The sequence below is a fragment of the Mus caroli genome, chromosome 10 (genome assembly GCF_900094665.2).
Source record: "Mus caroli chromosome 10, CAROLI_EIJ_v1.1, whole genome shotgun sequence".
NCBI classification, from domain to species: Eukaryota; Metazoa; Chordata; class Mammalia; order Rodentia; family Muridae; genus Mus; species Mus caroli.
Window position 1 is genome coordinate 119,782,149 of NC_034579.1, and position 17,718 is coordinate 119,799,866.

General features: G+C 42.0%; 1 protein-coding gene across 16 annotated transcripts in view; it reads left to right on the plus strand.

Moving 5' to 3' along the window:
- The window catches only part of R3hdm2 (R3H domain containing 2), a 124,772-nt gene that overhangs the window by 51,826 nt on the left and 55,228 nt on the right, over positions 1–17,718 (plus strand). For all 16 annotated transcript variants that reach the window (XM_029482203.1, XM_029482209.1, XM_029482202.1 and 13 more), the window contains one exon: positions 16,612–16,811. In XM_029482203.1, the coding sequence (XP_029338063.1) occupies positions 16,647–16,811 (165 nt within the window). In that variant the 5' untranslated portion in view covers positions 16,612–16,646. The remainder of the gene's footprint in view (positions 1–16,611; positions 16,812–17,718) is intronic.

Below are 17,718 nucleotides of genomic sequence, written 5' to 3' on the forward strand. Positions count from 1 at the left end.
TCTCCTCTCCTCTCCTCTCCTCTCCTCTCCTCTCATCTCTTTTTCATCCAGTGTGCACAACCATGCCTGTTTGGGCTTTTGTTGTAGTTTGATTGCTTTCTTTTTAGACGGGGTCTCTGACTTGTGGCCTCCTCCTGCCTTAGCCTCCAGAGTGCTGGAGTTCTAGGTGTGGGCTCCCTACCATTGTTCTGATTTACATGTTCTGCCTTAGCTCTCCATGTTGTGGGGGGGGTCTTTGACTGTGATAGAGCTATCTCCTTGCTCAGGTGGGCTTAATTCTAGAGAAAATATGGCCATGGAGATGCAGCAGCCACTGAATCACTCTGAGTGACCCCAGGTTCTTGTCTTAAAAACAGTGAAGAATAATGAGCCAGGACAGTAGAGGAGCCAGAGCTTTACTGAGGTGGAGAGGAAGCCTGGCCTTCTGCCTGGGCCCTTTTTATGCCTAATACTTGGTCCTGATTGGCTTATGTAAACAAAGGGTTGTGCTGAGAGCCTTCAGCTTTGCTGAATTGGATGGCTGTGGAGGACTGAGAGAATGCTCAGGAAGAGCCTGCCATCCACGTAAGTTACTAGGAGGGGGAAGAACCAGGAAGTGAGGGGTTGCTCATCAGCTTAAAGGCCCATGGTCTTGTTACGTTAGTATGTCACAGCCATTTAAAATCTACAGCTCCTGCCTAGCATGTTGGCACACATTTAAATTCCAGCCCTGAGGCTGAAGCAGAAAGACCTGTATGAGTTCATGCAGGCCTACATAAGTGAGACCCTGTCTCAGACAACAGCACTATTCACAGCTTCTTAGGGAAATCCATGGAGCATGGACTTTATTATACAGACTCTGCTCTCAAGGCCCAATCTAACATTTATATGCAGAAGGACTTCTGAGCTAAACTTAGAGCTTTGGAGCTAAATTTGGCAAGATCCACAGTTTGGGGCCAGCTGCTGCACCCACTGTAGTGTTGTCGGGGAACTGGTGCTGCTGGTTGGCAGGTATTTCTCCTGAGGTCAGCCTAGAGCTTCTGCCTACACAGTACTCATCAAGAAGACAGCCTGCCAGTTTGTAACGGTTCTTCTTATCCTTATCTGTCTGAAAGAACCTACCTTACTCCTATCTCTGTCATTTGGACATTTGCCTCTGGTGTCCACCTCTGGAAAGCCATTCCTTCCTTTCTCTTCGGGTTGGGTGGTGTGCTCATGGTACTCCTCTTCCTCTGGATAACTGTGAGTGTACTCAATCATAGATACGGCATACTGTGTGTGGTGAGTCCTTAAAATACTGCCACGTTTCTTAAACTGACTTGCAGGATGGGTGGTAGTGCCTAGCATTGACGGGAAGGCTTTGCATACACTAAGTATGTACTGTACCATTGAGGTGCCTTGACCTTCCCTCCCCAAATCCAGAATTTTAAATGGGCCAAATATCAAGCAAGAAATACTAAGCAACCCAACATCCTGTTCCCTTTTATCTTCTTTTAGTTTTATGCTGTAGCATATTTTAGGAGGAGAGCCTAGCCTTTAATGGCTGAGCCATCTCACCAGCCCACTGTTATAACTTAGAGTCTTATTCTTTTTTATCTTTTGAAGTTTTTCTCTTTTTGTATTGCTTGCTAACCTATCATAGTGCATTGACAAGGGCCAGCAATGTGTGTAACACTCATAACAAAGAAACTCTCTCTGTGAGAGGGAGGGAGGAAGGAAGGAAGAAGTGTACTAAGGGCGTGTCTGTGCTCCACCCAAAGGGATTAAAGGGAGGAGCTGACCACACCACAACTAGAAACAGGTTTTTTGTGTTTTTTTTCCAGTATATAACACATTCTTGGGGTTCACAGTGTGATCAAATATCCTCAACAACTATGCATCCTTTTTTTTTTTTTCTTAAATGAGTGAAGGAAAACCATTTTATCTCTAAATTTCTTGAATACATTTATCCTAAGCAGTCAGTGAGAATTGCTAATAAAGATTCAAAGGTGTTCATCAAAGAATATTTTACTGTAAAATTGATAAGCTACCTGAATTCACAATATGAGGAATGGTTAAATAAATTATGGTCCATTTTTTTTTAAGATTTATTTATTTATGTATGTGAGTACACTGTTGCTCTTTTCAGACACACCAGAAGAGGGCATTAGATCCTATTATATTACAGATGGTTTTGAGCCACCATGTGGTTGTTGGGAGTTGAACTCAGGACCTCTGGAAAGGCAGTCAGTGCTCTTATCCAAGGAGCCATCTCTTCAGCCCCCAGTTAACCTTTAATTAAAGGTAATTTAAACCACTGTGGTATTTTACATCTATAATCTTAGCACTGAAGAGGCTGAAACAGGAAGATTGCTAGTTCAAGACCAATTTCATCTGCATAGTAGGGCCATAGCCAGCCTTGAACACATAAGATCCTGACTTTTAAAAATTACAAGCAGCAGATGTAGTGCCTCATGGCAGTAATTTCATGCCCAAAACATGCTTGATGTACCATATAATTACATAAAAAAATACAGGATATGAAAATATCCAATATGGATGTCAATTATATATAAATATGGGAATAAAAACCAGATTATACCTCAATATGTTGCTATTAATAATGACAATAATAGCTGAATTACAGATTATGGTTGATTTCACTGCATTTTCTGTACTTGTGTTGATGAAACCATAGCTAGGTGCGATGCTTCATGTCTGTGATGCCAGGTCTGGGGAGGCTAAAGCAGGAGAGTTGCAAATTTGAGATCAGCTTGAACTTTATAGTGAGACCCTGCCTCAGGAACCCAAAGGGGCAGTGGCAGTGGCAGTGGTGCACACCTTTAATCCCAGCACTTGGGAGGCAGAGGCAAGTGGATCTCTGAGTCTGAGACCAGTCGGGTCTGTAGAGTGAGTTCAGAACAGCCAAGACAACATAGAGAAACCCTGTCTTGGGGGAAATACACCCAAACCAAATAAACCCAAAGGAGGAAGGTGAATCTTGCTTTCCTTTTAAAAAAAATGGTTTTGTTATATTTCTTAATTCTATGGATATGTGTGTACAGATGAGACAGCCAGCTTGTTGTCAGCTAGTCCTCTCCTCTCATGCAGGGCCATAGATTCAGTCATCGCTAATGAAGTGACTCAGTGCTGTCTGGCCAGCCCTTCCTCCTGATTTTAAGTCAACATCTCTGCATATACATTTTTAGTGTTAAATTGAGGCAAAGGTGATAGTCTGTGTAAATCGAGAGTGCTGGAAATAATAAGTAGTAGCTATGTCTTTTTTCTTTTCTTTCTCTCTTTCTTTCTCTCTTTCTTTCTCTCTTTCTTTCTCTCTTTCTTTCTCTCTTTCTTTCTTTCTTTCTTTCTTTCTTTCTTTCTTTCTTTCTTTCTTTCTTTCTTTCTTTCAGACAGGCTTTGATTTACCCTAGGCTCGCCTTCAACTTGCCCTGAAATTCTGGTCCTCCTGCCACAGCTCCCGAGTGTTAGACTAGCGGGTGTCCTGCCTTGCCTAGGCTGTGTGGTGCTGCAGTAGAGGGGAACCAGACGCCCTGTGTGCCAGGCCAGGCCAGCAGCATATCATTGGCTTAGCTGCATCTCTAGGCCTGCTGCCTCTGTCACCTTTGGTATTGTTTTAGGAACACAGCTGCATGGTCAGGAGTAAAGGATAGATAGAGTCTGAGGTGCTATGTTGCTGAGCTGTGCTCAGTAAATTAGGTATATGAGTACTAATGCATTTAGTGACCGCAGAGGCCGTAAGAAGGTGTTGGATCCCTCTGGAACTGGAATTACATTCTGTTGTGAGTCTTAAAAACAAACCCAGGTCCCCTGCAAGAGTAGCAATGCTCTTAACTACAGAACCATCTCTCCAGCTCCTGATTTAGTATTTCAACTAAAGCACGTTTATTATGAGATAACCCTATTGTAATCTGAGGAGTAGCTCTACATTTTTATATGTTCATTAAATATCAGTCAAAAGAACAACTAGAGTATCTTTTTTGCTTTAGAATTATTTCTTTATTTTATGTACATCTACACAGTATCTGTTCTTCAGACACACCAGAAGAGGGCATCAGACCCCATTACAGATGGTTGTGAGCCACCATGTGGTTGCTGGGAACTGAACTCAGGGCCTCTGGAAGAGCAGTCCTTGCTCTTAATCACTGAGCCATCTCTCCAGCCCTAGAATATCTTAATATAATCTTTGTGCCAAGATAACTTTTTGCTTTTATAACAGTATCGGTGTACTTGACATCATTGGAGTCTATACTGAAAACCTGTTAAAATAGGGACTGGAGAGGAATATGCTGCTCTCACAAAGGACCCATATTTGGTTCTTAGCACCCTCTAAAGCTCTAGTTCCAAGGTCTGTGATGTTCTCTTCTGGCCTCTGAGAGAACCTGTACTCATGAGCACATATACCTCATCCATACATAATTAAAACTAAAATAGAGCTTTCTAAAAAAATAGTTAAAGTAGGACTGGAGAGATAGTTTGGTTGACAAAGTGGTTAACACGCTAGCACCAGAACATAAGTTAGATCTCCAGCACACACGTCAAAGCTGGTGAAATGGTCACAGGCACACCTGCCACCTCCGTGCTGGAGAGCAGACACAGGAGAAGATCTGGGCTTCACTGGCTGAACTGAATGGAATTTGTGAGATCCAGGCTCACAGAGACTGTGACACAAAAACAAACACAAAAGGTGGCGAACAATTAGGAATACATCTTATGTCAACCTCTGGCTTCAACATGCATGTTCAACACACATGCATACGTGTGTTCCTATGCATGTGTGCACACAAACAAGTATTATGCACAAAGAGTGTTAAAAAGATTAATATTTTAATTAAATAAAATTAAGTTTAAAAAATTAAAAATTAATACATGTTGTACTACAGTTAAAGAACACATAAAAACAGTGTGAACTTGCTGAAAATCCATAAGTTCCAGCTAATTTTAACCCTGACCTGATTCTGTCTAGTTCTCAGCACTCTTGTGACACCAGAAGGCCAAGGGTAAAGACCAAATTCTGTTTATTGCACTCTGCGATATTTCACCAATTACTGGTGAATGGCATCTAAGAAACAGGAATGCCTTATATAATATGCCAGATGAATTATAAACTGTATGCCAGTGAGAGATGTTGGCTTGGCCTGCCTGCCTGCCTGCCTGCCTGCCTGCCTGCCTGCCTGCCTGCCTGCCTGCCTTCCTTCCTTCCTTCCTTCCTTCCTTCCTTCCTTCCTTCCTTCCTTCCTTCCTTCCCCTCCTCCTCAAGGGATGTCTGCAGGTCAAGGAGAAGGCATGGAATCATATGAAATGTGAAGAGCAAATATGTTATTTTGGCATTGGGCACAGCAGTTTTTGTTTTTTCCCTTTAGAGTAGTGAAGGGTGGTATAGAAGGGATATACAGAAAAAAAATGACAGATGTAATAGAATTCTAAAGACTATAAGAACTGTATTTGAAAATTCGACAGTAAAGGCTTAGGATATGTCAGTTTCAGTTGGAGGCCAGCCTGGTCTACAGAGTGAGATCCAGGACAGCCAGGACTATACAAAGCAGCCTTGTCTCAAAACCTCCCTCCCTCCCACAAGAGACAGTCAGTTTCCATGCCAGTTACAACATTTAAAAAAAGAGAGAGAACATAAAAAGATAGTAGTCCTAAGTTTTATCTTCATGTTGGTTTTCTGACCAATTAGATGCCTGGAATTCTGTCCTGAAACTGAGCAAGGAGAAAACATTTGGGGACTCCAGTGTTGCTTCCATAGAGCACTGCCATCTCCCCTGCCCCAAGCTGAACTGTTACGATACTAGAATGGCAGTATTTCCTATTTATCTGCAGAGTCCATCGCTCAGCATTTGCAGCAGTGTTTGTGGAAACTGGTTTTATTTAAGAGGGGAGGGTATCCTCATTTTTTAGCTCCTAGTGATAGAGACTGTTGCCATGGAGTCCTGAATCAGATTGGCTGACATAAGGGCCAATGAAAAGAGAGAACATAAAATGTACCATCATTTAACCTTGAAGAATTTCTTTATTTGGTGATTTATAACATTAATATTGACAGAATGTAGAGTCATGAAATAAGATGTTTCAAAAATGATAAAGAGGTGCTTTTCTCAAACTTTGTTGTTAAATCTGAGTGTGATACCTGTATATCTTCAGTGTGATTTGATTGGGAGATGAAATCCTTACCTCCTATTTGTAAATTACACTCCTGCTACAGATGGGCATGTGACAGGGTTATGTGGTTTGGTTTTTTGTGACATCATTGGTTTGGTTTGGTTTTTCGAGACAGGGTTTCTCTGTGTAAAAGCTCTGGCTGTCTTGGAACTCACAGTGACCCACCTGGCCCCAGGTGCTGGGATTAAAGGGGTATCCCTCACACCCAGCGAACAAGTTCTAATTCTAAGCATGGCCATGATAGAGCAGAAGTGATTTGTCTCTATATACACTGTAATGTTGCTACTGGTATGAGTCATAAAGTAAATATTTGTGTTTTTCCAATGGTTTTAGACCAAAATCAACTTGGGAAGAAAAAAGTTTATTTCATTTTTCTGCTTGCGGTTATCATCCAGAAAAATTGGTCAGGAATTCAAACAGGCCAGGACCTGGATTCAAAAACTGAAGCAAAGGGCATGGAGGAGTGCCGTTTTCTGGCTTCCTCGCTGTGGGACCACCTGCCCAGGAATGGCACTGCCCACAGTGAACTGGGCCCTTTGGTATCATTAATCAATAAAGGTAACACCCTACAAACTGCCTACAGGCCACTCTGAAGGGGGTATTTTCTCAGTTGAAGTTCTCTCTTCCCAAACGACTCTGGCCTTTGTCAAGTTTATCTAATAACTAACCAGCACACTCAGAAGCTAAAATTAAAACATAAATAAAAATAAAAATCATGAAAAATGGATAGATTGAAGAGAAAGATAGGAGACTTTATAAACTTGATTGTTAAGTCTTTAGGTATAGCCTGCATTGACTAAGATGAAGAAAAGGCCTGAAATATAGGCACCTTTCTGTTCCATACCTTGGTAAGTAAGAGTTGAAGTGCATAAAGCAGTGGGCCCAAATTCTAGAATGTTCCTCAATGGTCACTTTGGAGCACCTAGAACTTGGTTAAGGGATCAGAGTAGCTCGTTAAATTCTTGCATTTGCCCCTCTAATGTTGATTTCTCTGACCGTTAGTTTTCTCATCTGAAAAATACCCTAGTAAAGAGTTAGCTATGTTACAGTGATATAATCTTTTTAGTAATAATAAACAGAAGGGCTGGAGAGATGGCTCAGCGGTTAAAGAGCAGTGACTGCTCTTCCAGAGGTCCTGAGGTCAAATCCCAGCAACCACATGGTGGCTCACAACCATCTGTAATGGGATCCAATACCCTCTTGTAATGTGTCAGTAACATCTTATTAATATACATAAAATAAACAAATATTTTTAAGGAAATGAAAAATATCAACGTCATAGAACAAATGTAGACTTTGCTTTGTTTTGTTATTTTAAAAATGTAGACATTAAGAGAGAGGGCTCAGCAGTTAAGAGTGCATACTGCTCTTGCAGAAGACCTGAGTGCAGTTCCTAGCACCCATGTAGGGTGGCTCACAACCCCCTGTACTCCAGCTGCAGGGGATAAGACACCTCTGGGCTCCTCAGGCACCTGCACTCAAACATACACACACACACACACACACACACACAATTTTTACAATTAGTTTTTTAAAAATCTTTTAGAAAGTCACTGTAGACATTGAACAGTGCGAACATTGAAGCCAGACAGCGTTGAGGTTCTGGTCTCTTTCCGCGTCCTTATGATGTGCCCTGATGAGTCAGCTTAGCTGTGCTTGGTAGCTAAGAACTCAAGTGCATAAAGCAGTGGGCCCATAGTCCTGCTCAGTTAGTATGGACATCATTTTCTTTCCTAATTCTGTCAGAAAACATAAGAGTTTGCTGGATATTGTGGCATACACCTTTAATTTCAGCACTAAGAAAGCATAGGCAGAACTGGGCGTGGTGGTGCACGCCTTTAATCCCAGTACTCGGGAGGCAGAGGCAGGCGGATTTCTGAGTTCCAGGACAGCCTGGTCTACAAAGTGAGTTCCAGGACAGCCAGGGCTACACAGAGAAACCCTGTCTTGAATCCCCCCCCCCCTTAAAAAAAAACCCACAAAAGAAACAACAACAACAAAAACAAAACAAAACAAAAAGAAGGCAGAGGCAGGTAGTGCTCCCTGAGTTCAAGGCTGGCCTAATCACATAGCAAGCTCCAGACCAGCAGGACTCTGAGTATACTTTATTCCTCTTAACCCCAAAGAAAGAGAATAGAAAGAGGAAGGAAGAAAGAAACTAAGATGGTTGTGGGGCATGGGCCTCTACTGTTTTATTATTTTAATATCTTTCATTTGTTCTCTATCAAGTTCAGACCTGTATGCAATGTTTCTTAATCATTTTCACCCTAACTCCCCTCTCTCATCGTACCCGAAAATCCCCAGCATGTCTTTCCACCTTGTCCCCTCCCTCCCTACGTGGGGCTCCTCCTGAGTCCAGTTAGTGCTGCCTGCTAGAATGCTGACTGACCTTGCTGGCTTGGTCTTTTGTGTGTCTTGTGCCTGCAGGTGTTGTGTCCTCCAGATAGCATTCATAGCCCGCAGCTCCTGGATTTCACCCTCCTTCCTGTCTCTAGCAGCGTACCTGACCCTGTGGGAGAGTTGGCAGAGCTGTTCCATTTAGAGCTGAGCGCTCTGTTGGATCTAGAGTTACAGATTGTTATAAATGTCATATAAGTGCTAGGAATCGAACCTGAGTCCTCTGGATGAGCAGCCAGTGCTCTTAACCTCTGAGCCTCTCAGCTGCCTTTTGTTAGATTTGTAAGTTACATTGCAAAGTAGTGGCTTCATAAGGGGGGGGGGTGCATGTGTGTGTACATGCACATATACATACATATGTATCCATATGTGTACATACTTAATTTTAGTTAACCACCTCCCACGCCTTCTTCTCCTCCATCCCAACCCCTAAGTCTCTATACTCCTAGTATCCCACACACACTTTATTTTTTTAATCCTTTGTTCTTATTAATTCCTGAGAGTGTTTCTTTTAAGTTTTCATTTTCTTTCTTTTTCTGGCTTTCTTTGTTTATTGTGGGGGCAGAGGTTTGTGGAGATCAGAGGAGAGTTTTTCACAAGTTGGTTTTCTGTCTATCATGCAGATTTAGTACCTTTCTTTAACCATTGAGCTGTCTTGCTGGCTTCTTAAGGTTTTGGTTTGTTTGTTTGTTTTTGTTGTTGTTTTGTGCTTATGTGTGTGTAACAGAAAATACACAGATCTTAACTTTTCTGTTAATGAGTTTTGGAAGTTACATACTGCAGCTATAAAACCACGCTGCAAAGTCTGGAAAACTGTCTCAGTAATTAAGATCTCTTTCTCTCTCCTCTTACAAAGGATCAGAGTTCAGTTTCCAAGACCCCACATGGCTGTACACATCCACCTGTTACCTCCATTTCCAGGGGATTCAGCAACCTCTTCTGGCCACACAGACACCAGACACACTTGTCTTTGTGTTAAACAATGATTTACTTATTTATTTAGTGTGCATGTCAGATCTCCTGGTACTGGAGTTGCAGACAGTTGTGAGCTGCCATGTGGGTGCTAGGAATTGAACCTGGGTCTTCTAAAAGAGTAACTGGTACTCTTTACCACTGAGCCATCTCCAGCACAAAAATAGATCTTAATGGGGCTGGAGAGATGGCTTAGCAGCTAAGGGCACTGACAGCTCTTCCACAGGTCCTTCCAGAGTTCAATTCCCAGCAAGCATATGGTGGCTTACAACTGTATGTAATGGGATCTGGTGCCCTCTTCTGGTGTCTGAAGAGAACAACAGTGTACTCATACATACATACAAAAATCTTTTGCAAAAAAACCCAAAGTCTTAAAAAAAGAAAAAAATTACTGCAAACAAAATAGATTTTTTTTTGGTTAATTTGGGTTTGATTGCTTTTGTTTTGGAGGCAGGGTTTCACTCCGTAGCCCAGATGGGCCTGAAACTCATGGCAACTGTCTTGTCTTAACCTCCCAAGTGTTCTAGGAATGAGCCACCATATCCTGCAAGATAGACTAGTTTTGTTAACTCAAGAAAGGTCCCATATTTTCTCTTATCAGTCATTATCTGCCTTATTCTTACCACTCATTAAAGCAACTACTTTCTGACCTAATCACCACAGACTGATTTTACTTACTTTTTTCTTTGTTTTTTCCTTTAGATTTAGATTTTGTATTATGAGTGTTTTTACCTGAATGTATGTATATGTGTGTATGTATGTATATGTATATATGTATATATATATACATATATATGTTGTGTGTGTATATATATATATATATATACACACATATAAAATATATATAAATATATGTATAAACACACACATATACACATACATGCACACCATGTCAAAGACAGCATCCAGTCTCCTGGAAATGGAGTTACATATGGTTGTAAGCCAAGGTATGGATGAGTCTTCTGTAAGAATAGCAAGTGCTCTTATCTGCTGAGCCATTTTCCAGCCCCTCCCTTGTTTGTGGTTTTTTGAGACAGGGTCTCACAGCACAGCTCAGGTTTATGTTTACCTACCTGTTGCACTGAGACTATAGTTATATGTTTCTTTTACAGCTTTGAAAGAATAATCCTTTCATAGTATTTTCAAAAGATTTTATTTAAATTTTTAAAAATTGTGTGTGTGTGTGTGTGTGTGTGCATGTTAGCACAGTGCCTGAGAAGGCCAGGAGAGTTTTCCAGTTCCCTGGAGTTGTAGTTCCAAGCACATGTGAGCTGCCAGAGCCCCGTGCAAAAGCAGCTCATGCTCTTACACAGCCACTGCCCATCTCCACCCCTTAATGTCTTGTTGTTGTCATCGCTGTTGTTTAGATTGCTGTTGTTTATGTATTTAGGTGGGTAGATGTTTCTCACCATATGTACATAGAAGTCAGAGGACAACTTTTCTGGAAATTAGTTCTCTGTTTCTACTCTACTGAGGCAGGATCTTTCTTGTTTCTGTTTCTGTACTGCATACTCTAGGCTAGATGGCCTATGAGCCCCTCACTAATTCTCATGTCTCTTCCTTCCATCTTGCAGTAGGAGTGTTGGATTTACATATGCATGCCATATCTGGCTATTTTTACATTGGTTCCAGGGGTTCTAGCCTAGAATATGCAGTGCAGCAGGAAAAACCCAGGAAACAGACTGTGCCTCAACAGTTGAAAGAGAAGAAAGTTGTGCCCACCCCCAACATAATTTTGTTTGTTTGCCAACACAGGGTTTCTTTGTGTCACCCTTGATATCCTGGAACTGGCTCTGTAGACCAGGCTGGTCTCAAACTCAGAGATCCATCTGTCTCAGCCTCCCGAGTGCTGGGGTTAAAGGTGTGCACCCCCATGCCTAGTTCTCTACATAATTATTAAATACTAAATATTAAATGATCTGGGGAGGGGTCCCCAGGAAATGAACTCAGGATGTCATGTTTGACAACGTGAACCTTTTCGTGCTGAGCCATCTCACTGGCTCAATAAAACATTTTTAAATTTATTACTTTGGAGCAGTTTGCTCTTCATATGTGAATGAGTGAAGGACTAGAAAACTTACATGGATTTACAACAGGGGAAGGCAGGATCCTCAGTACCTTGGGCTGTCTTATTTACACACACTTCTCTATTGGACATTGACTATAAAGGAGACAACTGCACTCAGGAGGCCAAGGTAGGGCTCACTCCAGGTTCCAGGCCAGGCTTAGGTGCATAGCAGACCCTGTCTCAGAAAAAGAGGCCGGGAAGAGAATAGAAATGAGTCTGGCTTTCTCTCTGGGTATCCCTATGCAGTATATTCCCTTTGCATGTACAAATATTTTACAGGGAAGTGCTTGTATGGGCCCTCCTGGGAGCTTCATGTCTTTGGTTTGTTTTAGTTACTGTTACTTATGAGTTAGCCCATTTTTGTTTCTCCTGCCAAAAGTAAAATCTCCTAACTCCTTAATTTCTTGTGTATGTCAAACGAACCATCACAAGGGGAACTATTTCTGTGCCTCCTATTGGCTTTATAGCCACTCTCATTTTAAACAGTGTTTAATTTGGTGTGTTTGTGTACAAGGGACCAAGGACAAGTGCATTTGCACATGACTGTGCAGATAGAGTGTGAAGGCCAGAGGACATCTCGAATCTTTCTCCATTCTCTACCCTTTATACCTTTAAGACAGGGTTTCCCATTGGGCATGGCTGTGCACACCTTTAATCCATGCCAGCCAGATTTATAAAGTGACAACTTGTCTCAAAAAAAAAAAAAAAAATCAGAGAGAGAAAGAGAGAAGACGACTGGTTTTCTCACTGAACCCAAAGCTTGCAATTTTGACTTTTGTTGAGTAGCCCCGTGAGTTCAAGGAATATGCCTGTCTCGCCCGCCTCAACACTAAGAAGTATAGGCATATGCAACCATGTGTCTGGTTTTGTTTTTTTTTTTTTTTCTTTGTGTTGTTTAGTTTTGTTTGAGACATGATCTAACAAGCACCCTGACTAGCCTAGCACTTATTGTGTATACCAGGTTGACTTCAAACTCACACAGACCCGTCTCTGCCTCTTGAGTGCTGGGATTAAAGACTAAAGACATAGGTCACCACAAAACACCTCGCTCATGCCTGTGTTTTGTTGATGTTTGTTTGTTTTTTATGTGGGTTCTGAGTATTGAAATCAGAACTTACACAGTAAGTACTTATATTCTCTAAGCCATGCTATGTTTCTGCCCCTGTTCTTTCATTTTTAGCCTTTAAAAAAAAGTTAATAAGTTGACTTACTCTTAAGCTGTGACTTTCACTCCCCCGCCCCAAGATTTATTACTAGGAATTCTTATTTGTCAAGAGTATGCAGAGACTTCTACATAGAATTACAGGACAAAAATTACCTTCATTAAAGGTTATTTTGGAGAGTAAAAGAGTGCCTTACCCTAAGAAATAGTTTCATTGAAGATACTGAGAGAAATAGTTTACAATATCCTGCCACGCACGTTCTTATAATCACGGCACTCATGAGGCTGACACATGAAAACTGCTGCAAGTTCAAGTCCAGTCTGGGCAAGAGAAAGCAGGGCCATGGGCAGGTACAGTGCTGCCCCCTGTAATGGTAGCTCTTAGGAAGTGGGGCAGGTCATCCTTGGCTACATAGAGATTCCCAAGCCCACCTAAGCTAAGCTTTCTAAGTCTTTCAAAAGGAGACAAACTATAAAAGCCACCCACAGATGGTGGGAGAAGGGAGGAAGTAGATGATGACCCCAAAATTAGTAACTCAGATATGTCATGGCTAGCACATCGTGTGTCCTCATGGTGGGGTGTGTGTGTGCACCCGCGCATGCAGTCAGGACAAGGTTCTTATTGTTGTTTTTGAAGCAATGAGCATGCTTGGTAAATGATAAGAACTGAAACAGTGGTAGTTGAAGACCTGTTTTTAAGAAGCAAGGAATGCTTAAATAAGGAGATAAGATAAAACTGTTTGTTGTAAGGGGTTGACATGGAGGGATAGTTATTCTTGCTCAACACATGCATGTCCTGCTCTGGAGCTGCTGCACCTGTGCTGTCCAGGGCCAGCAGGATACTCATTCACAATAAGATTTTATTAGTCTGTGTAAATGAGTGGGTTTCATAGTTGCTCTTTATATTGTGTGTCATCAGACAAGATAGTTATTTAATAACCGTGAGGAATACAGACATGACTGTTGGCAGCATTACTTATGGTGTGCTTTTTTGCTACTTAAGTTGGATATTCATCTACAGTCCTGAAACAGTTTTTAGAGGTTTGTGTTGTTCTGATTTGTCCTGGAAAATACATGAATGCCTGTTTTCACAGAAGTGACTATAAAGTGACTTGGAATAGAACAAATGAGGACGTGCATGGCCTTCCAGTAAAGGATATTTGAAGACTGAAAAATGTATGTTTTCCTTGTTGTTGTTGTTGTTTTGAGACAGGGTCTCACTGTGTAGGTAGCCCTGTCTATCCTGGAACTTTTGTAGATTTGGCTTGCATCAAACTCACAGAGATCTGCCTTGAGTGCCGGGGTTAAAGTCGTGTACCACCAATGTCCAGCCCTGTATTTGTTTTTTATTTCTGGCATAGAAAGCTAAATTGGGGCTGATAGGAGAGAATAACAGGAAGATTAATTTTTGTCTGCTTTTTAAGGAACGTTTTTCTCAAAAGGAATAGTTTATACTTGAAGGTAAATACATTGACTTTGCAGAAGGTGAATTAAGCCAACTGCCAGCCCTATGTGCTGAGTGTTACTAGAACTTCAGAGACTTCCCTGACAGGCAAGGTAATCTGTACACCCATCCAGGGCCAGCAGATGACCCAGTCGGCTCAGTAGGAAAGGCACTGCTGCCAGGGAGGGTGACCTGCTTTCTACCCCGAGACCCCACATGGTAAAAGGAGAGAACCAACTTTCACAAATTATCCTCTGGCTTTCACCAACAGTCTGTGGTATGAACACACAACATACACACATACACAAACACATACACACAATAAATTTTAAAAAATTTTAAAGTTGATCATATATAAATATGGCATGATAGAAACAGACAGATAAAATCTCATATATAGCCAGTGATCAAGAAATACCTTGAGGGTTATAACTTTTTCTATAGAAGCCTGTAACAGTATATCAATGTATATATAGAATATTTTATTTTACCCATTTAGATGAGATTGAGCACATTCAAGGTGGTATGACCATAAACAGTACCTTCCTCCACTCCCTATCTTGCTCATTGTAAACTTAAAGGTTAAGAAACCCTCCTTCCTCGCTTCTGGCCTCCCTGGTGCTGAGGATACAGGAACTCCATAGTGTAGAGCTGTTAACCCTTTATTTTCTGAGACGGGTCTATCTATGTATCCCTGCTGTCGTGGAACTAGCTGTGTAGAGCAAGCTGGCCTCTGCCTTTCAAGTGCTAGGTTTGTAGATGTGTACCACTACACTCCACATCGAAGAGAATTTTTCTGTTCCTAGGCAAACAGCTGTGCAAGCAGACAAACAGTAATCTTGCAGGCGGTTGAAGTTGTATTGGATGAGGCTACCTGTGCTTCTTGAGAACCTTTGGTGTCTGGCCCTTTAAATTGTTTGAAAGACAAGAAACTGACCATTTGACAACTGTGAAGCATTGCTGAGCATTTGTTCATTTAGTTCAAACTGTACAGCTGCACTGGGAGTGTGAGTGGGTTAGGGAAAACAAAACTAGTCAGGATCAAAGTCCGCTTCGTGGTCCCTGTAAGGAAGAGCTAAGCGGCAGGTAAGGACATCTGAGCTGTTTGTAGGGCACTCGCTTGGGTAACTTTGGGAATCTATAGGAATCCAGTATGTCCCAGACTGTGACAGTCAGTGAGAAGATACCACCCCAGACACTTGTAATCTGTGTTGTTGGGAGGCAGTCGATTGAGTGAACCCAAATACTGAACAGAGAAACAAACTAAGGTCCTCTTCCACTCCAGGAAGGTCTTTAGTCTGTTTGGATGACACGTGGCTAAAAAGGTCTCTCTCTGTGCTTACTTTCAACTGCTTAAAAGACACAGTGTAAGATACTGAAACTTGTATAATTTAGCTGCTTTTTCATGTAACTTGAAACTGGTAAGGATTTGTAGTTTGTAGTAGCTATGGTGGTTCTCCCTTTTGTTAAAGAAGGATATTTCTTGGGTAAGTAGAGCTCTGTGATACATTTTTTTCTTCTTTAGAGAGAATCCAGTGATTTAAATAATATAGCTGAAAACGTGAGCACATTTCTGTAGGTAACAGCATACAAGGTGCCAAGAACCCAAAGCTCATCCTAAGTTGCTTTAGAACTGAACTCAGGTGAATCTCAAGATAATTATGCTGAGGAAGATTGTCTAGAGACAGTGCAATTTCATTTCTGTGAAATTTGGGGAAATGTGTGTGACTACTGATGTTGCTTAGTAGTGAACTATGCACTGGTGAGGTCTGAGTTGGGTCCACAGCACCCCATTGCCAGTATCTAGAAAAGACAGATTAATTTGAAGTGACAGAAAGCAGACCAGATTTGGCCAGGAGTGATGGGAAGAGAGGGAGACCTGAACAGGGCTTATGTGATCCTGATGGGGTCACAGGTTTTACAGTAGTCACGTCGTCCTGAGGGGTTCACAGGTGTGTTACAATTGTAACAGTGCTTACTGGCTCCATCATCCTGATGATTCACTGATGTGTCAATATTACAACTCATCAAATTTTTGTTTCAGTTCACATAGGTATCTAGACATGATAGCACATGCTTGTAACTCCAGCACTTAGAAGGCAGATCTCTGTGAGTCCCAGGGCAGCCTGATGTACAAAGTGAGGTCCAGGACAGCCAGGGTGACCTACATAGTGTGATCTTGTCTTAGAAAAACAGAAAATAAAAGCATAAGTAAAAATGAATGAATAAATGAATGAATGAATGAATAAATAAAAGAAATTAATCCAAGGGCAGCATTTACAAAAGGACTTTTTTCTAGGATGTAGGGAGACTCTTGGCAGTGTGTGTGGGTCTCTGTGTGTATGTCTATGTGTGTGTTTTAAAAACAAATCTTGCGTGTGCATCCAAGGCTGTAACTCTCATCGCTTGCCTTTCCTGTTTCTTCAGAAATCCATAGAAGCTGCTGTACCCTGCTGCAGAACATGTCTAACAGTAACACTACTCAGGAGACTCTGGAAATAATGAAAGAATCAGAAAAAAAACTGGTGGAAGAATCTGTAAACAAAAATAAATTTATATCCAAAAGTCCAAGTAAGGAAGAAGTCGAGAAGGAGGGTGAAGAGAATGGTTTGCGTCCGGAGACACAGGTAAGGGTTAAGTGTGCCGTGTTCACAGTCCTTGAAGAGACAGAACTGTCAGGATCTGCTGGTGACTGATGTCACCGCTCCCCAGCTTCCCCCAGAGCCAGGCACAGCAGTGCACTCGTGTCCTAGTTTGCTTGTCTTTTGCTGTGGGAAAACACTGAGGAGAAGCAGTTGGGGAGGAAAGGGTTCATCTCAGCTCACAGGTCACAGCTTATTTTCCAGGGAGGCCCGAGCAGGGGCTCATACAGAAACCATGGGATCATTACAGAAGGCTGGCTCTTCCAGCTAGCTTTCTTATATATGTCCCAGGCCCACCTGCCTAAGGATGCCATCATCCACAGTGTGCTGGGCCCTCCTACATCAATTAAAGCAATTATGAAAGCGCCTTAATACCAACACTGGGGAGGCAGAGGCAGCTGGAGGCCAGCATGGTCTATGTAGAGAGTTTCAGGACTGGCAGTGCTACACAAAGAAATACTGTCTTGAAAAAAAACAAAGACAAAACACAATAGAAGAAAACAAAGAAAAGAGAGTTCCTCATACATACCACAGACCTCACACCACAGGTCAGTCTGATTAAGGCAATTCTTTAGGTGATGTTGCCTCTTTCCACTTGATTGTAAGTTTGTGTCAGTTGACAGCTGATGCCCACTGTAATGGCTTGCAGTCCCTCAGCAAGCGAAGGCAGAAAAGTCAGAAGGTCAGAGTCATCTTTGGCTTGCAGCAAGGTCAGGGCCAGGCTACCTGCCCTTTTAGTCACAGAGTCCAAGATGAGTCCAAGAGTCCGCCTCCCGCAGGCTCGGACCTGAGCTCGCAGGTTCTCACTGCAGTTGCTGGGCTTTGCTCTGATTCTACCTGAGCCTTTACTGTACATGAGGAAGGGAAGCTCCACGGCTTTCTTTTTTTTTTT